General features: G+C 45.4%; 1 protein-coding gene across 3 annotated transcripts; it reads right to left on the bottom strand.

The window, feature by feature from the left end:
• Window positions 1–8618: 8618 nt before the first annotated feature.
• On the bottom strand, window positions 8619–15502 carry LOC136527308 (protein NRT1/ PTR FAMILY 4.6-like). 3 transcript variants are annotated; one of them, XM_066519994.1, is made up of 4 exons: window positions 15358–15502; window positions 15103–15211; window positions 13409–13626; window positions 8619–10308 (listed from the first exon to the last, which is right to left on the bottom strand). In XM_066519994.1, exons 1-4 carry the CDS (start codon window positions 15358–15360, stop codon window positions 8833–8835), a joined length of 1806 nt encoding a protein of 601 aa, XP_066376091.1. In that variant the 5' UTR covers window positions 15361–15502; the 3' UTR covers window positions 8619–8832. The 3 variants fall into 3 exon arrangements, with proteins under 3 accessions (XP_066376091.1, XP_066376092.1, XP_066376093.1); XM_066519995.1 differs by lacking the exons at window positions 15103–15211; window positions 15358–15502 and adding an exon at window positions 13962–15096 and having other exon boundaries at window positions 13409–13685; XM_066519996.1 differs by lacking the exons at window positions 15103–15211; window positions 15358–15502 and adding an exon at window positions 13962–15096.
• Window positions 15503–24185: the final 8683 nt, after the last annotated feature.

Below are 24185 nucleotides of genomic sequence, written 5' to 3'. Positions count from 1 at the left end.
CATCCTACTTCTCATCGGCATCCAAACTTGAGTCTTGGAAAAGCTTAATGCTAGGTTGTCGTTTGATGTTGCTCTTAGCCTATCAATTTGTTCATCCACTTCCACAGTTGTAGTGGTGGTTTGGTAGGTTCATACCAAACCTTGAACACATACCCGAGGGAATACAATGAATAGAAACACAGGTTGTTGTCCATAACTTTTGTAATTTTTCTCTATGCTAATGAAAGGATGCTTTTAGGATTACTTTAGCATAGATTTTGTTCTTGTAGCAAATTTTATGTGGTTGCTGCATTCTAACATGGTTCAAGGCACAGGAAACTTGCAACAAAAGATAAGTGAATAAACTTTTGATACTCATAGTTCTTCCTTCCACGAAGAATGAGTTGTGTCTTCTTTTGCGTAGAGTTGTTGGAGTTCATCGCATGCCTTGATTCATCTTTGATGTGAATTCATCTCTTTGACTTACCCATATTGATTTTTAGAGTTTTCTGCAGGGCTTAGTCTAACAAAATAACCAATATTTACTACAGCATATTCTTGGTTCAAAAATCAAACTAGACACCATGCCTAATTTAATTTAGGAAAGCATTTTAACCTAAGCACCACGCTTAATTTAAAAAGCCTTTGGTAGTAAGATCAACACTCCTAAACTAAGCACCATGCTTGATTTAAAAGATGTATGAGCACACTCCAAACCTTAAGCATACTATAGTAAACAAAGGTAGCATGAAAACACTAAGATATGTATTCAATTTAGAGATGAAAGAGCGTGATCATGGTGATATATTATTTTTTTAAACATGCAAGTGGGATGGATATATGAACGGAACTAAATATGATGTGGATTTGATATGAGAAAATTTAAACTAAACATGTAGTGGAATACAAAAATTAAAAGATAACTACTCATTAAGTTTAAAGTCCATGAGCAAGACTATCTCACCTTTCTTGATCATACTTACCATGAATCACGTGATGGAATTTGTGAGTAGTGCAGCATCTGTTTCTGTCACTTGAGATGTGATTTGAATTCTTGTGACATCGACCTTTTTCTCCAATCTACACATGGTTAGAGAATATATATATATATATGTCTATACAAACCTATGAGATGGCATGGTTCCAGTGTTGATGGGTCTTGAATTTTCAGGCACCCTGGGGTTCTTCAATGTTTCTTCTTTTCTTGTGGAAGTTTGCCGGAAGGTCAAAACGACATCTGTTGTCCTGTCTTATTCCATAATTCAACAGAACATGGGTAATCGTACTAAAGCTAGTGGTATGTTAATGATCTAAATCTTTACGCCAATTGTTTCCCCGACAATGGTGCCAAAAATGCTCGTTGGTATTTATTAACGCAAAAAGAATATGAAGGATTCCACAAGCGCATAGAATACCATTGTAGCATTTTATCAGGAGTATTCCAGGTATCGTTATTTATATTTTACCATAGGGAAACAATGAAGTAAAGATTTATTGGATAACAAAGGAATGTCTACTGATCAACATACCAGCATAGCTAAAGTAGGGGTGAATGTAATGATAGGAATAAAGCATAATGACACTCAGGGGATAGATCACTAAGATAACGTAAACTAGTCAACTCGAGAGAACAACGGGTGAGGTAGATTCCTATGATATTCATATTATATGGTTAAAGTATATATACATCCAACTATAGCAAAGACTAACTCTACTCTTACGCACTTTGAGACGCTACTTAGACAATAGAGCACCCACAATAGATAACTCTACTGACACGACTACGGTCCTACAATTTAAGAACCTGCTCAATTCAGAGTGGATTACACAGGATAGATAGGGTTGTCACCTCCTGCTACTACCACCCAACTAGAGAACATTGTGCATTCATAGGCAGAGCATCGTATAAACACCATGCTTACACAAGACTCGGCTACTTAACCTAACCGGTAAACTAGCGGGATAAGTGCTCTATGAACCCGCACACAAAAGTAATGATAGCCATAACTAAGCAAGATATATATTCAAAGTAAGCATAGCCATATAGATAAGAATATGATAAATTGATAATAAGTCTTACAAGATGTAGAAGTGAAGATACAAGGCTTTGCCTCTCCTCCAAGACTAGATCCGGACCTTGAGCATGACCCCAACTCGACCCTCACTCCCAAGCTACTAATCTACTACATTGGAGAGCTCTAGACCTAATCCTCCTGATGTGTGTTGATCTAAATGAGGATGTGAATTAGGGTTTTAGGGATGCCTCTAGGGAGAGGGGTAGGGGCTGCTATATATAGGCCAGAGCATCAATTCTGGACCCTCAGATCAAACTGACTTGAAAGAACAGCGGAGATGCAATCCTTAAGGCGGTGGAGAACCGACATAACAACGGAGGATTGACAGGTGGGCCCTAGGGGCTGGCCGACCAGCCCCACCTGGTGATGCCTCACCCTCTGCTTTGGTGTGGCGTCTTCTCGAGTCTTCTAGAACCTTCTAGGATTGTTTTCGCTGTGGATAAGCACGATTAAATCTGACATCTATGTCCACCATGTTGGTTTTCAAGATAAACCCTGCAAAAATCATAGATTCACCAAAACACATGGAATTTTTTAGTTTAAACCCCTAGACCTATGTTTGGTGATGGAATTAAGTATATATGTAGGATATATGGATGGTTTATGATTGATGTTAACAACCGTAAACAGCGGTGCCGACAACAAAGCAAAGCCAGGAAACATGGAGGAAAAGGTACCCAAATTCTTTTTATGATGTGTACTCTACTGTAGTGGCTGAACCAAGGATATGTAGATAGCGATGGGGTTACATATTTCCTATAGTTGAGTGTAGCTGACATGTGCTTTATTGGATTAATGACTTCCGTATAAGCTGTAGTTACTAGTTAGGCGCTTATTTGCATACTCTTGATCTATTGTGTTGACATTTCATAGAAGCTTTAGTTAATAAAGGACTTTGTAATCTAGATAAACAACCACTAACTGCTTATGAACGAGCACAGGATGCACAAATTGCAACGAATCATAGAAAGATGGAAGAACTTGGAATACAACGTGTGGGCCAAAAACCTGTGTCTCCAAAGGCAAAAAAAGTCAAGCACAAAGGGCAAACATGGTGAAGATTTGGAATATATCCCTAAACTAGGGGAGATAGTTGAGGGATTTGATGATACAGATGAAACAGATTTAGATTTTGAAGATGACTCAATGCCCCTATCAATTGAGGTGCTTGTTCTATCTTGTATTTAGTTCGGAGGGGGAGGGGGTGTAGGTAGCCATGCAATGCTTTACTATTTGGATAGTAATGAAATTTGTACATGCTTGATGCTTAAGTTTATATCTCAAATTTTAGTGTCTGGGTTGAAGAAGCCATAGAGGAGGCTCTGCCAGCAGGACAAAAGGCAGCGCTGCCATGAGTCTTGGGCGAAGGCTCTCCAAGCGAGTGAGGTCAACGCCACCAGAAGAGGCTGCTCTTGGATTTTGTACTCAGAGATCTTCCGCTGGCAATAGGGTAGAGGTAGCAGCAGTAGGTGAACATAATTCTCCATCACGACCGACACCCGAACACAGGGATCAATTCCAAGTTCATCAATTGACTAGAGACATTGGTCGAGATGGCACCCTACCTAGCCCTGAGAGAGACTCCTCATGGCAAGATGATGATAGCCCTGCTGAAGAGGAGCCCTCTCAGCAAACTCCCTCCTCCCCCAACCCGTAGAACGATGAAAGTTGCTTAGGTTGGTATTATCTTACAGATGTCTATCAATCAATTTGCACTAGCTATTTGATATACATGTAACTTTTCTAATAATCTAAATGTATGAAAACTATGTAGTACCATTGCCGGGAAGAGCGAGGAAGCCGAGGCCTCAACTCGTGGAATTATGCTTGACAAAATGAGCGAATCACTAGGAGGAGTGAGGAAGGCGACATGATCTAGTGCAAGCTGCCAAGATTGCCTCAAAGGTAGGTGTAGTAGTCAGGAGTAAAGTACCAATTTTGACGCATTAGAAACAATACAAAGGGAAGAGGCCCGACGCTGTCTATTGCAAAAGATTTGTGGAGAGGCTAAATGTATGTATGGGTATCCCCTCTTGACATTTAACTCTGCTTTTAGCAACTTTAACGGATTTACTTTTCATTCACACTACTGTGTGCAGGGAAGGCTACGCGTTAATGATGCACACTCACTAACAAAAGAAGCTTGCCGGAATGTAATGCAGTCTACGGTACGGCAAGAACGCTACAGGTTGAAGAGAAAATACTTCAATGGCGTCCGTGCTAATCAGATCCGTATGACCTCTCTTGTCTCATCCATGAACGATGCACAGTGGTGTGAACTTGTCAAGATTTGGTCTACTGCTAAGAACAAGGTGTGTGAACCCATCAATTTCCTGTCTAGTCTTGCTATGGTCTACTTGTGTTGTAGTCTAACACAAATGAATCTATAGAAAACATCTGAGAAGAACAAGCAAAACTGTGCAAAAGTAAAGTACCATCAGGCTATAGGATCTCGCTCCTATGTTGTCCAGATGCAAAAATTTATAAGTGATGGTTGTGTTTTATTGTTACTCTTGCCTTTGTATAAATATAAACCGAAACTCATGTGCAATGAGAACAGAAGGAGAATAAGAGGGAGGAAGCAAAACATGATTAATGACTTGAAGAAAAAAAATGGTCCACCTGATGAAGATGTTAATGCTGTGGAAGTCTTCAAGGACTTCTATACCAGTAGAAAAAAAGGTCTGAGTGATACTGCAAGAGAAGCAATTGTAAGTACCTTCTTTTGCTTCCCCTGAAATCTACTAAAGCCATTGCCATAAAAGAAGGAAACGTAGCAGGAGCCTAGTGTTATGGAAATCTACTAAAATCTACTAAAGCTTATATAATCTCTTTTAGTAGTAGGCTGAGGAAGACCTATACATTACTTGTTATGAATCAATCTCTTGGGTTTTCAATTGAAGTCCTCTTACACTATCTGTAACCAAATGTTTTACTGATTGAATTTCGCAGGAAGCTATGGAAACTATGCAAGCAGAACCTTTTGCTGATGGACAACAACCAGTTACTAGTGTTATGTTGTTTGCAAGGTCCTCTGCGTCTACCAGGGTAAGGCCCCTCCTAGGGAAGCGACAACAACCTTTTTTGAAGAATGCTGGTATCCTGACAAGCTCCACCAGAACAGAGACATCGACGGAGAGAATGCTTCGAGAACAGCTTGCTGCTGAACAAGAAATTTCTGCTGCCCTCATCGATCAAGTGGATGAACTGAAGAGGAAGACAGAAAAGAATGAAAGGGAGCTTGAGGAATACAAGAAACGGCAACAAGAGGAGTACAACAATCTCCGTAAGCTATGCACGCGCATCAGCTCTTCTGGTAATTCTCAGTCTTCAACTCCTGCGGCTTGATGTAGTGAACATTTGTGATTTGATGTGTGGACTCATGTGTCGGTTTGATGTGTGGACTTCTATGCCGGTTTAACGAGGTGATACTTTGTCAGTGGTTCGCTGCTGAAGTGTGAAATATTAATTGTTGTTATTTAATTACCTGGCTAAATAGTTATGTAGTCAATCTGTACAGTAGTGACAATCTCGAATTACTTCTATGATGAATTGATTGTACTCCACGCGGTAGAACCAGGACAGGCCACGTGAACAAATAAAAATATGACACATGTACGAACTAGTGCATGACACGTGCAATAGTCTGGACTCGACACGTGGGCTATTAAAATCTAACACGTGGAAGGAAGTCGTGAAGCCACGTGGCCGAATAAAAATACGAAATGTGGATAGACAGCGCCATGACACGTGGTCGAATAAGAAACGGCCACGTGGACCAATAAAAATACGAAACATGGTCCAATAAAGAAGTGACACATGATCCAACTGCAACATGATACTTGTGCCAATAAAAACTGAGATGTGGAACAACATGGACCTAACACGTGATCCAGTAAGAACCTAATACGTGAAAGAACCAGAGATGACCAAAGTTACGAATGTCAACCAAAATTCATCTTGAATTACATTCTTTTGTAGAAATAGTTAGTGCTTACGTGTAGATTCCTTCCTACCACATTTGGTTGCACTAGATCCTAAATGGCTGGCTAGATATAGTAATGCTTACTAAGTATAATTTAGCTTGTTAGATTTTTTATGGTGAGCTGTTTACTTGTTTAAGTTCTTGACTTAATGCGGGTGATTGTAGATTTATTTTAGAATTTAATGTCATTGTGGTTTTAGTGGTAGGCGATGCGACCGTCGAGAGCAAGACACCTGTGTCTGTCTTCTTTAATCTTAAAATGTGTTAGCTCAATCTTCTAGAGGTGTTTATAGGAATAGTGTGTGTGGGGCATTAATAGGAATGAGCGCACGTATATATATGAGTACGCCTATACAATGATTCGGAAAAACAAATATTGAAACAAATGCTGCTGCTGCTACGGTTTTGCCTTCCGTAACAGGAAACAAAAGTGTGCTTAAGGCCGCGTTTGATCCTTGGAATTAAATTTATTTTAATAATTATAATTTATATATATATTAATTAAGATAATATGGTTGTATATAAATTATATTTGCATATTATTGTTAGCTATACAAGAGAGACACGTATGTGTTGCATTTTTACCGTAGGAGAGTGAGTTGAAGAGTATGTTATAAGTTGCAAAGTGAAACATATGATGATAATCTATAAAATCAATTTCCATCTTCCGCCCTATGAATTTGAGATAAGCTTATATGTGAACTTTGGAAAGTGGTGGAATATCAAATTCCAAGCTAAATAGCCTGATTTATTAAGTAGATTTTAATTCCTATGAATAAAAGGATCCAAACGGCCCTAAACGATTTTTTCTCCGGTTTATGAGATTTTTCTCCCTTTCTTCTCACGTGTTTGTTTGAGGATCGACCCAGGCCTTTTGCTGTTGTGCTTGGACTATGCTTCACTCAACGATAGAGGTCAGCTCTATTAAAAAAATACCGACTACAAAATCTTTATTTACTCCTTTACATAGGAAATACTTAATCATTGAGAATAAGCTTGAAATTTTTGATTGATTGGTCAAAAAAAACATTTATCTTTTGTTTTTTCTTCTTCCACAAAATATTAGTGTAATCCCCGACACCTTCCCTTACCCGTCTTAGAGGTCTCTTTTTTTTCTTTGTGTATGCATAAGGTCATTTCAATTCATTATAAATGTTGACTCAATCTTTCTTTTAGATTTATATTTCTTTTTGTAAGTGTGTTGACACAATAATTTTGTATATTTGACATTTGATAGTCAAAGTTAATTTAACATAGGTCAAAAATCTACCTCTGCCTTCTAGGCATCTAGGGCCCTCTTCTTCCACTGTGAGACTGTCGGCGACAAGAAGGAGAGGGAACCCATAAATCTACTGGCAAAAATTATCACTGATGTTTGACCTTTACATACGAGGACTTCAACGATGGCCACGATAGTACCACCATTGCGGGAGTCAATTTCATCGACACGAGTTTAGTTTGTGGTTACTATCTGCAAGGGCAAGGGTGCTCATAGGCACTTCACACATAGACATTGCTCTGAATTGTTGACCTCATTGTCGATGGCCACAAAGAAGAAATTAAGCGTCCAACTTGATGGATCAAGAGTTGGAGTTAATGAATATGCAACCCGTGTTTTCGCCAAAGATACAACCACTGAAGTTCTTTTATCAAATTAATTGTCCAAGGTTTTGGAGTTGGTCCAAGGATCCGCTTGATTCAGGAATATACTTTGGCTTCAGTACCGGTTCGATGGTACTCTATTTATCTGTAGCATGGGCTGCATCGAACAAACCCACTAGGGAAAAGGTTGATGGAAAACTAGGATAGGATATTTTTATTTTTTATTTTAGATTTTTTCCCATGTAATTTGGGATGTACGATACCGAGTTTTAATATAATTCCCTCTAACCTTCACAAAAAAGTGTTAGATCCAACATTTGCATTAGCGACATGCCAATTGAACTTTTTCATGAGCAATGTTTTACAAACATTATCATATAATAAAATGTTTCACAACCATTTTAACATGAAAAGTTTGGCCTGTTTTTTGTAGGAAATTTTGGTTTGGCATGTTTATTCATTAATTTTGTTGAAAATTTATTGACCTCAAAATCACCAAATAGTTTGTTGACTCAACATAATTGCCAAATCAACATTTTTTCATAAGAAACATATGCACAACATTTTATCTGGTAAATATTTCCTACAACATTTTCACAAGGAATATGTTTTTGATAACAACGAATTCTTTGATGATTCAACATTGTTTTTTACCAAATATATTTTTAATGGACTTACCTATTTATGAATCCATTAAAATTATAAATGTTTGAACAATATTTTGTTTTGGTACATTAGAAGCTTTGCACCTGCATCCGACCGGTGGGAACGAGAGGCATAAGTTTCAAATCTAACACTAAGATTTGCCATTTTTCAGATTTTCTATCGGGCGGACGCAAGAAGCATGCGGGCTCGCATGTTAACGCCTCCTGGTTTTTCAGTTAGCATTTCCCTTTTTTTTGCTTTTGACATTTGTAAATGGCGAATTGAATAACTTTTGGTACCTGATTAATTCAAACATATATATGGACATCCGATTCACTGAGCCCCACCTCCTGTTGATTTACTTGTTGAACCAATCAACCAAATCCATTACAGCTTCATAAACCACCATCATTCCCCACATCCTGCAGAAATTAACCTACATCTCCGCTTGCCACCTATATAAACAGTTGCACCCAGCATGCATTGCTCACGACCACGGCGATTAATGGCAACGCCGACTGGTCGGCCTTATGAAGATGGCATGCATTACCCTTTGATGACCCCCGCGTTTCTGTACTTGTACCTGATGGCCAAGAAGAGGAAGAAGAGGTAGTTGAGGGTGCTGAGCACGCACGTGACCCAGTAGAACCTCTCGAGGTGGTAGTGGTTGAGGCTAGCACCCTGCAGCCACGGCCGGTGGTCGCCGCGCCCTGTGGCGCTGTTCACGATGGACACCAGCACCGAGCTGAGGTAGTACCCGAGCGCCAGCGACGCCCACGACAGCGACGTCGCCAGCGATCTCATCCGCGGCGGCGCCTCGCTGAAGAAGAACTCGAGCAGCCCCGCCAGCGTGAACAGGTCGGCGGACCCCAGGAACAGGTACTGGAACGCAATCCAGAAGAAGGTGATGGGCAGCGGCTTCGCGGAATCCAGCATCCTGTTGCTGGCCGCCACGTTCTTGCGCTTCACCTCGACGACAGCGGCCACGGCCATGGCGACGATGGACAGCACCAGCCCGGTGCCGATGCGCTGGAGGTGCGTGATGCCCATCTCGGTCCCCGTGACGCGGCGCGCGAACGGGACAATGACGTGGTCGTAGACGGGCGCGAGGATGATGATGAAGGTGACCGGGAACACGGGGAGCGACGCCGGCGGCACGGTGAGGCTGCCGACGCGCGTGTCCATGGTGGCCGCCTGCTCGACGGAGAAGGTGGACAGCTGCGCCAGGCAGCAGTTGAGCATGATGGTGGAGAAGAAGATGGGCAGCACCATGAGCACGATCTTGACGTCCTCCACCTCCTGCACCGTGCACGCCAGGCGGCCGTGCCGCGGCGGCTGGCACTGCACGGCGCGGTTCAGGAACGCGAGCTCGTGGGACGGCTCGGCAGCCGCCACGATCGCAGCAGAGTCGGAGATCGACATCTCCTCCATCATGTTCATGTCCCCGGCGGGCTTGCAGTCGTACTCCTTCATGTCGGTGCTCCCCGTGGGGCTGGGCGCGCGGTCGATAACGGCGCCGTTGCTGATGGCGCTCTGCGCGTATCCGCATCCGCCGCGGCGCCGCGCGAGCGCGGCGGCAACGAGGACCTTGGCGATGGTGGTGAGCGGGCTCCCTGTGGGCACCTTGTTCCGGTACAGCCTGGACCCCGCGGCGAAGACCGGGATGGAGAGCAGGATGGCGATGGTGGCGATGCCGAACCCCCACTGCCAGCCCCTATTGTCCTCGACCCAGACAGCGAAGGTGACGGCGATGAGCGCGCCGCAGGAGAGGCAGAAGACGAAGTAGTTGAAGAAGGTGGAGCGGCCCTTTCGGCCCCGCGGCGCGTGCTCGTCGAACTGCTCCGCGCCGTGGGAGGGCAGCGAGCCCTTGATCCCGCCCACGCCCAGCGCCGTCAGGTACAGCCCCGCGAACAGCATCGCCTTCTTGGCCCCCGACACGGGCTCGCACAGTGCCGGCTTGCCGGCGCACTGCGGCGGCATCAGCGACGGCGTCCGCGCCTGGACCGTCAGGATCACCAGCCCCTGCGCGCCATCAAAGAAATTTAGACACGCAACAGAGAGTGGGTAAAGTTATCAGAAAGACATTCGCAGCCCACTGTCTTTGGGCCGGGCCGAAATTCTACATACATTGCCAATCTGACATGATGATTTGGTGCGAGTGCTCTGCAGTTTATTTTCTCTCGTTAAAAGTACATCATGTCAAGTGACCATCCGTCATGACGAATGATTGGGTAAATATCAGGCGACAGTGACAAAAGGCAGGCACACGGACACGGCAATGCAAGTGGCGGCGGCGGCCCTCTGCTAGCTACTCCTACTACTTGCGACGGGCCGGGGCCGCGCGCTCCGGCTCCGCCCGTGCGCGGCGTCGCTTTGCGCCCGTGAGCGGCGAGCCGAGCGCCAAAGCAAGGGAGGAGACCGACCCCGGCACCCGTCCCATGCTGATGCCACGCAGTTAGCCCTTTGACCAGCCAAACAAAATCAGGGTACTATTTGTCAGCGCTGATGACTAAGAACTGCACGGCCAGGTTGAGACGTTTGCTTGGCTCCGAATGGCTGGGACTGGGAGGCTGACCTTGACCTGGTTCTTGACCAAAAGCATTCAGCAGATTCAACTAGTTGGTGCCGTGCACATGTTAACCCAGATCAGTGCAACTAGTTGGGCTAATCAGCCCATCACAAGACTTAACCCTCCACTAGCTATAGCCTATAGTGTAAGGTGCCAACCGTATCTATCAAGGCCCAACGGGCGCGTCAAGCGTGTGAACCCTCCGCTACTGCTCACTGTACAAGAACCCAGACTAGTGTGATCTGCGTTGTCCAGGTTCGTCCCTCAATGCACCCCCCCCCCCCCCCCCCCCCCCCCCCCCCCCGCCCGCCCTCGCTCCGCGTTCCCACCGGCCACCGGGGCCGCGCGATCCTCTCGTGCGCAGGGACCCCGTGCCCGTCGCGGCACCAGGCGGGCGGTGCCCCGGCTCGAAGGCGAAGGTTCCCGACGAAGCGGTTTGACGCGGCAGTTGGCGTCCTCACGCGCGGCGACCCCTGAAGCGGTTTGACGCGGCTGCTGCGGCACAGGGACTGCCGGACGGGGCTTTTGGCTTTTTGCCAGCGTTTTGTCTGGACGTATCAAATGTACTGGGCCCGTACACGGACGAAATCTAGGAACAAACCATCAATCATGCCCTTGCACTGTTCAAAAGTGGTTGAAGCTGAACTTGTCCCTACCGTCTCCCGGATTACGTAAAGCAGCCGGTCAATCTGAAGGATCTACGGTACGCGGTGATGCATATTTCTGGTTGCATATATAACATAATAACAATAATAATAATATTTTTATTTATTGTACGCACTTTTACATTAGCCGAAACTTGCATTGACAATTTGTGTTTCAGGGATTTTGTGGATATAGAGTATTTTTTTTTATTTAAACTGCTCCGACTCACGTCCCAATTTAACGTCATGGGGCTTTAACGTTTTGCAATGCATGCAATTGGCCAACTGCCCTGCATCTTACGGCTGTTGATGTAAACGACTGTGTATTGTATACAATGACTAGTTTGTATTCCTGCAACTACAGGTCGTTTGTGCTCAACTTGTTGCTAGGGACTACATGCTGTACCCACGTGATCCGCCACATACAAAGGTCGCCTTCCTCGCTACATATCACCATCGATCCTACTCATCCAACGGCCGGTTAACCTATACACTCATTTATGGTGACACGTCCATTCAGATATTTTCAGCAACAAAACGATAAAAGAACCTAAGAAATGGGGCCGGCGCCACGTGTCATCAAAACATAAATACGTTCTTCCCTGGCGCGCAGGAAAACAAATTAAGCTCGATCGCTCCAGAAATATTTGCACACAAAGACAAGAGGGCACCACCGGTCCTTTGCGATAATTAAACGGGCTTCACATGGATATTGTTGCGCCTTCGGTTCTTTTCTAAAAGCGACAGGAGGTCCACTGCACTGATTTGCCTGAACAAGGCCGCTACGGCTACACGGATCGATCGGATGGTTCAGCTTAAGCCCATGCCCGGCCGGCCCTAAACGCATAGCTAGGCTGCAGGTGCAGTGACAGCACAATTAATGTATGAAGGAGATGTGATTAGCTTCCCTTTGACCCAGGGTATATCGAGTGTGCGTGGCCAATAAAGTGACGGCTACCCATGAATCATTGGCCCTAATTTTGCATTGCTCCTTAACCCAAATCGCAGGGAATCGTGCATGAGCTTGCATCGCCTCGCCTGCTGGTTAATTAATTTGGCATACTGCTGGTCAGATATATGGCTCACAATTGACCTGATGACTACTTCAGTGAGCATATGCTAGCTAGCTAGACAGGTGAGGGACGTGGATCACGCAAAAACACGGCGATCTTCAGCTGACAGTACAGCCATCTCTGACCTCTTAGTACGTTGGTGATGAGATTATTAGTGGTGAATTAATTGATTCCTCATAGAAAAACTACGGTCATAGTCCAGGCCACGTGTCCCCTCATCACCACTTTTCTAGCTGGGGGGCTTGATGCATGCCATGGAAGAGCAACACAGCGGCGATATTCTAATCTCAGCCGTCAGCCAAATGAGAGCAACGGGGCTGGAGGTACAGAAGTCAAGCGCTGACGTGGCTGCACAGCTGGACTGTATATATCGGCTAGCATTATATTCCTCTCACGCCACCAGCTTGGAGATAAGCAGCCTGTTCGGCTGAAATGGTCGTGGATTATTACTGCTGGTTGGTTTAATGTGAGAGAAAAATATTGTTCTGTCTTATAATCCACGATCGTTTATGACCTAACGAACAGGTTAACGATAGACGACCAACATAGAGATACGTTTAGATATCAGGAAACATCAATACTACCCTAGCTACTCCTACAGGGAACAACAGGGTATGCGTACGCGCGCATTGTTTGTTTTGGTACCATCCCATTCCTATGACGTGATGACAAACGTATGGATAGGATAGGAGGAACTTGCATGGGTGATAGATATTTCTGTTTTTAATTTAGAAGATAGTCGACAAATAGAAGATGGATTTTTGGCGCTTAGTTTAGTTTAGTTTGTGCAGCAGCAGCAGTAGTAGTAATAGTAGTGCGTACGTAACGTAACGTACCATGAACTCGATGAAGGCGCTGACGATGTAGATGGTGTAGGTGGTGAAGAAGGCGTCCGAGAGGAAGCCGCCGAGGAGCGCGAGCAGGAACGCGGTGCCCATGAAGTTGGTGACCGTGGTGGCCGACTGCGACGGCGAGTAGTGCATGAACCCCATCAGGTACGTCACCAGGTTGCTCGCGTTCGCCAGGAACGCCAGGTTCTCCAGCACCTCCACCACTGCACACAATGCATGCCACAGCAATTCAGTTCAGCGCCAGCCATCACGCATCATGACCCTACCATATCGAGAACGTCAGAGTACAACAGCTACAGGCAACTCATTTCAAACATCATGGGAATAATTCCAAGTGATGATGGCTTAGTTCCAGCGGGAATTACACTAGTACTAGTAGCTAATTATAATCCTGCAAAGGCACACAGCTTTTCTTCCCCTAGTGCAGACAAAAGCATGCAGCCGCATCAAATTTGGTTGTACTCCGTGCTGTATTTTATTACTTTTAAAAAAAAATTCACGTAAGCAGCATGTGCGGTAGTAGTAGTAACTGACATACATGATGTGCGGGTTGGGTTGTGTGGCGTTCCCGAACCCGATGCGTACCGGCCGGCCAATTAACTCCGCGACCCACTTGTGCCTTGTGATTCGCGCCGTGGTTTAACGCGGGCTCACCCTCATCCGCTCTCGTCATCAGATCAGATGAGAGGAGGAAAAAACAGACTGGTTTCCCCCTCCCTCTCATCAGGATCCTGACGATGTCAACACTCATCATCACGGACTAATGCAACCGTCCGCGGCAACTTGTCTGCAGCGAGTGGAGAGGCCTCCAGATCGACGACGGACGGGCACAGCAGAGCAGAGGAACGAAACGAACCCGTCCTCGGAACGAGGGCAGCCTCACGACCAGTTTGGAGAACGAGAAGGAACGAGCCAGCAGTGCGTGTCCTTGAAGAAGATGCATGGTTGAACCCTGGACACCCTGCTCTGTTCGAGCAGTGCGTGGTGCTCATGGACATGGATGGAACCAAAAAAGAAGACCCAAAAAGAAGACAAAAAAAATGCGAGGAGAGGAGAGGAATCCACCACCACCAACAGCCACTGCACCCACGGGTCGGGTCATGCCGATGCAGTGCATGCATGCAAGTTGGGGTGCCCTGCTTTCCTTGGGTTTGTGGCGCAGTTGGAGCCAAAGACTGCGAATTCCCCGGGCAAGTTGCAGGCGAACTGTATGTGAAAGGGAGCGAAAGGAGGCCAGTGGGAGGAAAAGGAGGGGAGCGAGCGAGCGACCAACAAAGGGTCCTCCTCGAGCACCACCTGTTGGACGAAAGCAGGAGGAGGGGGCCATCGATTTGGGGAAAGGGAGGAGGATGGGAGGGAGGAGAAGAAGAAACCAGAGGGAATGGAAGCCGTGGCTTTCAGTTCAGCTCTGCGCTACGCAGGCGGCAGGCCAGGCCAGAGGGAGGCGAGGCGAGGCGAGGCTCCGTGCATGGAGACCACCAGTATCCTATTCGATCCGTCGTGCAGGCCTCCGCTTCGCGATGGCTTTTCCACGACCGCAACCGCATCCAGCAGGTCCCCTGCAGCCTGCCGGGCCGCGGCCGCAATCAACAGAGCTCTATTCTATTCCAATAAGAAGAATCTAGAAGCAGAGAGGCAGGCAGGCAGGCAGGTGCGGCGGCGGGCGATCGATCACTTACCGAGCACGAAGGAGGCGGCGCCCATGCCGCCGTGCCGGCCCCTGGTCGCCGGACGGTTCCTCCAGTCCACGTACCCCTCCCACCGCTCCGCATCCCGCGCGCCGTCCTCCTGCAACCATCGCCACCAAGAAATCGATCAGCAACGCTACGAGAATAATTAGCCAAGGATCGGAGATCGGACAACCAGCACCGATGATGGAGCTAGCAAACAAATGCCCAGCAACGGCAACAAGGAAGTTGTAGTCAGGAACTCACCATGATGGTGCTCGCAAGCTTCTGTCCGTACGTGCTCTGGAACGCGCACGGGCAGAGGAAGACGAGGGAGGCAGGCAGAGCAGGAGATCGATCGCGTTTGAGTTCACTTGTGCCTGAGGACAGGAGAGAGCTGGCCGGGGAGCCGTGGCCTGCTCTATTTAAAAAGTGTGGAGGGGAGGGCCCGTCCCGTCCCTGGCGCTGCGCGCAGGAGCACTACACCGCACCGCCGGCCCAGCAGACACAGGGTTGCTGAGAAGGACGCAACGCAGCGCAGCGCAGCAAGGGCTGCAGCCCTGGCCCCTGGGTCAGGGATGTCAACCTCAAGATGCCCATAAAACCAGGGAAAAGGATGGGGGGCATGCCGATATATATGTTTGTAAATATATGCATGGCGTGTGCTTTAATCTCATTTCATGAGTTTCTTTTTGCCGAAGTCTGAAAAGAAAAAGCGAAAATCAACTGGGACGGTGTACGGCGCCAATGGTGCGTTTGTTGTCTCACACCCCCATGTTGTTCTCTTCTTTTAGAGCCAGTTAGGGAGAGTTGTCTCTAGCTTCAGCTTCCCTCCCCGCGAGTCTACTATTCTACGCTATTTATGTCACTATAATAATAAGAGTTGGTTTTTCCTCTCTTCCTCTAAATTAACTAAGAACCAGTAAATCTATTTTTTTTTTAGCTCCATCACTCGCTCTGAAACCTTGTTTGCATCTATGGAGCTGTTAGCTGCTTTCCCTCTCCTTTCTCTTTTGCATCTCTTTTGCTGGGATTAATTTATTCTCTAATAGGGGCTAAGAAATCGTCCTGTTTTCTAAAAAAAAAGTTAGCTTTTAATAATCGACTCTTTTTTATCCAAAGATCTAGCTAATAGTCAACCTACTTTTTAGCTAAATATCGAACTAACGAGGTGCTATGATAAAAAAAAATCAGTCTAGTTGATTACTTAACTACTTATATTATAGTAAATTATTTATTTAGTATAGTAAATTATTATAGTGGATAACTACTTAACTACTTTATTAAATTACTATTTAATATTAAATGAATATTAAATTAAGTAGTTGTTAGTCTAGTACTGTACCCCTTCCTATCTTATCCTTCCTTTGCACCCGACTCAAAAAAAAGAGTGCTTCGAGGGCGCAAATTCAACTTTCTAAGAAAGTTCCCTAAACCGGGGATTCGCCGAGACAAACAAGAGACAAACGGTTTTGAAAAGGGGATAGGCTATGCTTTTCTTTCATTTTTTTTTTCTGCCGGCTAATAACAGCTAATAGTTAGCTAGCTAATATTAGCCATGAGCTATTAGCTAGCTAACTATATATTAGCAGCTAATGGAACCAAACATAGTTTAATATTATTAGATATATACTATTCATGAGCACAACATAAAATTAGTTTTCTTCACAAGTTACTTCTCTTCTTATCACAGATATAATAAGTCAACTAGGACATCACGTCACAGTTTCCAATATAAATAGTAATATCTATGAAAGTATATACTATCTTAATAATAAAGAGTTAAATATACAAGAACATTATTTTCATCATGAATGTCTAATGCCAGTGATCATTTGTTGTCAGTCTATACGAAAATAAATTTTGAAACTGATGGCTAATAAAGTAAAAAAGAAACAGTTTGATAAACGATATTCCTTTACAAATTAGCCTATATATGCGATTAGAGAAAGTGATATATATGCATATAGTAGGTCTTGGGAACAAACTAGCTGACATGCTTGCTTGTGGTCCAGAGGACGACACACATCCAACAAGCATATCACGGAACGAAGAGGCGCGCATTTTTTGTCGATAGGAACCATTTCGGCATCGGTTTGGGCGTCTGGCCACCATCTCAAAACGAGGAATACCTCCCTCAACTCATCATGCAGGGACGACTCCTGGCTCACAAAACACCACTTGCCCTTGCCCTTCTTACAGCCAACCACTTCGTTCTCATGAGGTTACTGCTATAAGCAAATGAGCCAAGAACCTTTTGGATGCGTACGTCGCTTGGTGGCTAACTTCATGAGGTGCAAGCAAAGCAACAGGAGCTGGCCACTTGGTCACTCGCTCGTACCATCTTCATGGGTGCACAGATCACTAGCTTAGCTACCTGCTGGTCGTTTGCTAGGTTTACTGGAACACTGTGTGGCGTGTTTAGTTTGTGTGGTCATGCATGCTTGCACACTGCAAATGGGTAGGGGATAAATGCAAGTGGTACTAATGACTAATGAGGTCATTCTAGAGGGTTCTTTCTTTCTGTTTAGTGGCTTGCATGCATTCACTCCTCCCCAAGGCCCCCTGATCACTATCAGAATCTTGCCGGGGTGTTTTCAGTGTGCCGGAAGCACAAGGGAAAAGGCCTAAAAATGCTCTAAAAATCACTTTATTATTTCCTCATTCACCGCCAACATATATATTTTTTATTTGAAAAAAAACCTTGGATTTGTTTCAAGATATCTTAGCCCTATTAGCCTGTTGAATGTTTTTTTTTTTGAGGGAACTGGAGGGGCCTTGGCCCCTACAGAAAATTTATTTATTTAAATTAAAAGGCGGAAGTCAAAGATTACAAGCAAAACTCAGGGAACCGAAAAAGAAATAAAAAAATTAAGCATAATCCTAGGACTGAAGTGTTGAAATGTTCTGAAGCCATGATTCAAATCTTGAGAGTGCGCTTGGCTTAACCCTGAGCAGAACCAATTTCAGTTCCTTGCAGAAGTTTCGTTTATAGTCTTGCACATCTGGCTGTAGCCCTTTGAAGATAAAGTCATTCCTTGCTGTTCAAATGGACCAGCACATCAGTATGATTGCCACCATAAATAACTCTGACTGCAGTCTAGCTTTGAAGGTTGTTACAATATCAGGGAAGGTGCTTTCTTGCTGGACATCAATTCTGAGCAAATTCCAACACTGTTTAGCAAAATCACAATGAAGGAAGAGATGGTACAAGTCCTCTTCTGTCGATGAGCTGCAAAGGACATAGTTATAATTTTCAACTGAGGATATTTCTGGTGCTAAATCGATCCTTGAGTAGTAGCCAGAAGAACACTTTGTGTTTCGGCTGACGTGGGCACTTCCAGATCCATTTGAAGACAGGATGAGTCCTGGGTGATCGACCAATGCTTTGTAGACTCTGGAGGATGAGAATGTTAGAAATTTAGGCATTCTCATTATCAGCAGAAAAATAATATTAGCAGGTTCATGACAGCATATATGTGCATGTGTAACAACCTTCAAAGCTAGACTGCAGTCAGAATATATGGCATTCACGACATATATAGGGGGGAACAATGTTAATATTACCATACCCAGATGTTCCTCCTCTAGTCTCGCTAATCACCATGTTTGCTGATTTTTTTTCTTGCTTATATTTGCGGTCTGGACACGCACTTGTCCAATGCTCATCACTCCGTAAACAAAGCAACATTCACCTTTCTTGTTGTTTTTCTTCTTGAACTGTGCAATTTGCTTAGGCTTTGCATTGTTGCTCTCTTGCATGTTCTTCTTTTTTATTACGAGATGCAAATGAGTTTTTCTTCTCCACCATATTGGTGGCGGAAGACTCAACTCCTTTTCCACGGTTGTCTTTTGTTCTCGCCCTCTCCTTAACATCAAGAGATCCAATAAGCTCAGCCACGCTAAACTCTTGTCTCTTGTGTTTTAGAGAAGTAGCAAAGTCCCTCCAAAAAGGTGGCAGCTTAGCGATTATACCGTCAGCCACAAACTTATCGGGCAACAAACATGAGAAATATTCTAGTTCCTTTGCTAGCGCCTGTATCTCATGAGCCTGTTCGACCACAGAACGGGTTTTAACTATTTTGTGTTATACAGCTGCTCCATATGGTACAACTCACTGCCAGCATCAGAAACTCCAAACTTTGCCTCAAGAGCATCCCATAACTCTTTGCCTGATGTGCAAGATATGTAGTTTTTCTCATATTTGGGATAAAGTGCACTGATCACGGCGTCTCGAAACAGGTTATCGGCAGCCAAGAACTTTTTCTCCTCCTCAAGAGTAAACTGTTCAGGCTTCCCCTATGCGGCGTGATAGCAGTTCATCGCAGTCAACCACAATACCATCTTGGCACGTCATATCATGAAATTCTTGCCATCAAAATTATTTGGCTTCAAAGCAGCAGCAAAACCACTCACAGAAATTTGTCTGACATTAGATTTTTGGATTGTTAGAAAATTAGGCATTTTCATTATCTGTTTAATCCAAAAAAATAACATCAGCAAATTCGTGACGACATATATGTGCATCTGTATATCTCTAACGAACGCTACAGCATGCAGAGATGGCATACAGATAAATACGGTAAAAGCAGTAAAAGCGTAGATTACAGTAATCAGAAAGATTAGACTGTACCCAGCGGAGGGTCCCATGCCGAGGGCATTGGAGGCTCTATTCGCACTAGTCGACATAGTGCGTTTGTGGCAGAACCGCCTAATTTAATGTCTCACAGGAGTGCTTGTCTTCCATTAGACACTAAGCACTCAGGGGAGAACATTAGATTACTCGGTTCCGTCGGACACACCCTAGGGGAGAACCCGAAAATCCACATTTTTGCCACCAGAATCACAAATGGGAGAATAAAGCTTGTATCATTCTTAACCATTTCTTACATCACTTTTAATACAACATCAGAGTATAATATTTATTAATATAACAGCGGAATGAATCATGTTATCAAAGTTATAAACAATTTAATTGAACAACGGAATAGAAACATGTGAACAGAGTTACAGCGGAAATAAACATCTATTAATGACATGATGAAGTATTGGTATATAGACTACGGCAATAGATTATGAAACTTTCATTTATAAAAGCATTTGATGAGAGTTATAAATAGCAACTACGATCGCAGCGTAAAGGAAATCCTCTCTGAGCCCACCAGGAGGAATCCACACACAAAGGTCGGCTCAAGCGTCCACCTGTCACCTGCAACAGGGGGAAATAAAACCCTGAGTACTCAATTGTACTCAGCAAGACTTACCCGGTAGGAGAAAAGAAAAGACTCCAAGAATATGCAAGGCTATCTGGTTTGTGGGTTGCATTTACAGAAAGCATTACTAAGCGTGCGTCCTTATCTTTGATTTTTAATAATAGCCGCATTGGTTCATTAACTAACCATTCTATGTAAGCACCTGTGCTACTTTCAAGCAGGTGGTAAGCAATCAGATTTCCTTTGTCCATCTTCCATCTTTCATCTTTCAGTTCTTACTACGATGCTAAACCGTAGACAAGCCGTACCGGATAGCCCGGCGATTCGCGAATCAATGCCCCCAGCTGGGTACCCCGAAAACACACGCCCCGCTTGTACCCCGGGCACAAGCAGGACCAACCCATCACTCTCCTGTCCCGGGTGTCCAGGTCCCCGTCCAAACTGGGACTCCAAGCCCCCGCCTCTGAGTCCCGGACTCAGTGCGGTGCAAGGACCTCCTCCACCAAAATAAAACCCTGACAGTCGGTCCGGAAAGAGCCAGATCCGTGACAAGAGAGCAACAAGCATTCCAAGCGCCCATACACAAGTATGTGCTCGGGATAATAAGTCTGTGACCTGCCTAGAGTCATATGCACGATCGGTTCTTAATCGACCAGACAGGGAGAAACGGTGTAACCAAGTTATGACCCGCCTCCGCGGCGACACAACTTCTTACACCCACCAATACCCAAACCATATCCCTGCCCGGTCACCATTTTCATATTTTCCAAGTGATAGTAATCCAATAATATATTTCCTATCTCTCGCGAGTGACAGGCAATCACTCGACTTCTACCGGAGTCCTGTAGCATAGCAATCTACACGATCCTGTCATACTAGTAAGACTCATAGGATAAAGATATATATGCAAGTGGTTTCATTCAACTCCTTGAAACTTAATGCACAAATATAACTTAAACTGCAGAAAGTAGGGGTTATGCACCGGGGCTTGCCTGGGAAAAATATAATCAGAAGTTAGCTTTCCATCATGGCGACATGATCTCCAAAAGCACCATTCCTCCAGCAACTCCCGACAACTCCGTGATCCACCGACGTCCCTATTATGATATGCAATGTAATGCCAGGCAAAGATATAATTAATTGACTGAAATCGTGACTCGTATAAATACGCTTTACGCCTCTCGAGTAACGAGTTAGTTCTAACGACGACTGTACATAGACTACATATTCCCGTTGTCGGATAAGGCGTTATTTTCCAACAATTAGTTTAGTTATATAAACCAACGGTGTTTCTTTATTTTATCCTATCGATTTAATCATTATTCAAAATAAGACATCATTATCTATTTAGCAAACTAATTATTCCGGAGCTACCAAAATTACCACGAGTACCTAATATTGCCAAGAGCCTACTGTACGAATTTCAGATCCAACACTATTACCAATGCATCATGGAAATTCTTATAAGTTTATACTTTGCAACATCAAACGCCTTAAATTAATTATATAACTTCCAAGAATATTATTCAACTATATGAACAAATTAGACTAGCAGGTAGATCATGAATTTAGGAGACTAACAAAATTAGTTTCACCATTTTTGGACTCCTATGCTATTTTATATTGATTTTACAACTTTACCTTTTTAAACTAACTCAAAAATTACTCTACAAGTCGAAATGGGCCGGCGCCAATCACCTGGCCCCAACGGCGTGCGGGCGGCGGACGGCCCAGTGAGTCGCGCGGGTGAGCAGCCGGCCAGCCCAGCGGGGCAACAGCCCAGCAGCGCGAGCAGCCATCGGTCCAGCAAAGCGGTGCGGGCCACTGGGGCGCGCGCGGCCTTCCAACCCGGCGGCCCAGCCAACGGTAGACCGGCCCAGCGTAGGCGGTGGCCCAATCGCGGGCGAGCAGCCCAGGCGGCCAGGCAGGGCAGCGGTGGTCTTTTTGCAGTGACGCACCTATACTTTCCTCAATTTACTTCCCAAGACAAAACACTATTCCCCGGTGACACGTATTTGCGTAAAGAACCCTGTACAAAATGTTTTCTTGGATTTAAACCCTTGCTCACCTTCCTCCTTCCTAGAGAAGGAGCGCATGGAGTAGAGGGAGCATCGGCCGGCGGCGAAACCCGGCCGCGCGCTCGTTGACGACGACGAGGAGACCAAACGGCGTAGTGGCGGGGCGCGGGAGCATGAACGCGGCACGTCGGCCCGGCGCTCAGCCACGGCAGCCGCGGGAGTTCGAGGCGGCAACGACGCACACGGAAGCGGAGCAGCAACGGGAAAAGGAGGGGCGCCGTGCTCGGGCATGGCGGGTGCGGCCTTGGCGTTGGAGCGTGCCGGGCATCCACGGACCGCAGCATGGTGGCTCCGGCGCGGAGCGGGACGAAGGGGCGCGCTCGCGCGCGGTTGGAAACGCGGCGCAGGGAGTTGCGCGCGGACCCGGCGAGACGGAGGGGACGCGCTGGTGCAGCAGCCAAGGAGCTCTGCGGGTTCGACGTGGACTCCAGCGAGGGAAGAGGCACAGCACGTGCACGGGGATGCGAACCAGCACCGGCCAGGGGCTCGGTGATGCGGAGCGGAACTCCACGGCGGCGGATGCTACCGTGCAGTGCCAAGGAGCGGACGCCCGACGACGGTGGGGTACCACGGCGAAGCACGGGCGCGCGGGGCACTGGCGAGCTGCTGCTGTATGTGGCGTGGGGCAGCGCGGAAACGCTCGACACGGGGAGACGCGCGGACGTTGGTGCAGCTGGCCACGGCATGGCAGCCGGCATGCGGGCGCTGCGGCTCGGGCGCGGCCATGCCTCGGCGGCACCCGGTGGCCTGGCGAGGACAGGAGCACGGGCAGGAACCGAGGAGGGGAAAATCATTGGTGTGGATGGCTTCAGCTGTTGGCCTAGTAGAAGAAAAAGGAGAGCAAGGAAGGACGGCAGGAGACAGCATTGGCAGAGAAAATAAGGAGACAGACATGACAGGACATGGCAGACAGAGACAAGACCGAAAGGGGCAGAGGCAGCAACAGCATACGGTGCAATCGTTTTCCCCCGTGCGTGTGTGCGTGTGTGTATATATATATATATATACATGCGTACCTATATATATATATACATATATATATATATATATATACATATATATATATATATATATATATATATATATATATAACGGTTTATTACTTTAGTCAATTTGCAACGTCTAGGCACAGCAAAAAAAATCAGCAAGCTCGAATTTAAATTTGATTCTAAATCTATATATATATATATATATATATATATATATATATATATATATATATATATATCATTCTATTTATTAACGGATTTTATTTTATTTATAAACATTGTTTTTCATGCTTAATCTAATAGAATGAACCGTTCGTTATCGATTGGCCAGAATTGTCGTTCAGCAATTCTTAACTATTTTTACGCACTGAAATTTTTACCTGGACGTTTATTTGAATTCGCGAAATTACGTCACACAGGATTCGCATATCGCGTCGAATACGTTTTAAATAAAAAAAAATCCGAGAAACTCGTTTTGAAAACTTTATTGAGGCCTAAATCGCGGCGCTAAAAAGGATCGTAACACCGGGGTGTTACAACCAACCCCCCTTAAAAAGAATCTCGTCCCGAGATTCGAAACTGGAAGCAGAAAAGGGGAAACGCGATTACATTCCGTAGATCAGGGATTACACGAAAGATTACACGACTTCGAACACTAAACCACACGGGGATCTAGGAATACCTGGTTAAGAGCAACTTGATACACCCAAGACCTACTCCCAAAGTCGGGATAGACGAGGACAATGGAGAAACAACAAGATAATGATTATCCAAAACATGGCGTAGCACCAACAAATCCAGAAACAGTCGACTGA

This window comes from Miscanthus floridulus, chromosome 19 (assembly GCF_019320115.1).
Source record: "Miscanthus floridulus cultivar M001 chromosome 19, ASM1932011v1, whole genome shotgun sequence".
Lineage (NCBI taxonomy): Eukaryota > Viridiplantae > Streptophyta > Magnoliopsida > Poales > Poaceae > Miscanthus > Miscanthus floridulus.
This window is presented reverse-complemented; position numbering and strand designations above follow the sequence as displayed.

Bases quoted from the DNA above. Each gene is read 5' to 3' on its own strand.
- LOC136527308 (XM_066519994.1), bottom strand. The intron at 13,627-15,102 runs GTAAGTGATCGA...CATTGTGTGCAG, and splicing joins CGCCGCCTCCTTCGTGCTCG to TGGTGGAGGTGCTGGAGAAC. The intron at 10,309-13,408 runs GTACGTTACGTT...GATGGCGCGCAG, and splicing joins GCGCCTTCATCGAGTTCATG to GGGCTGGTGATCCTGACGGT.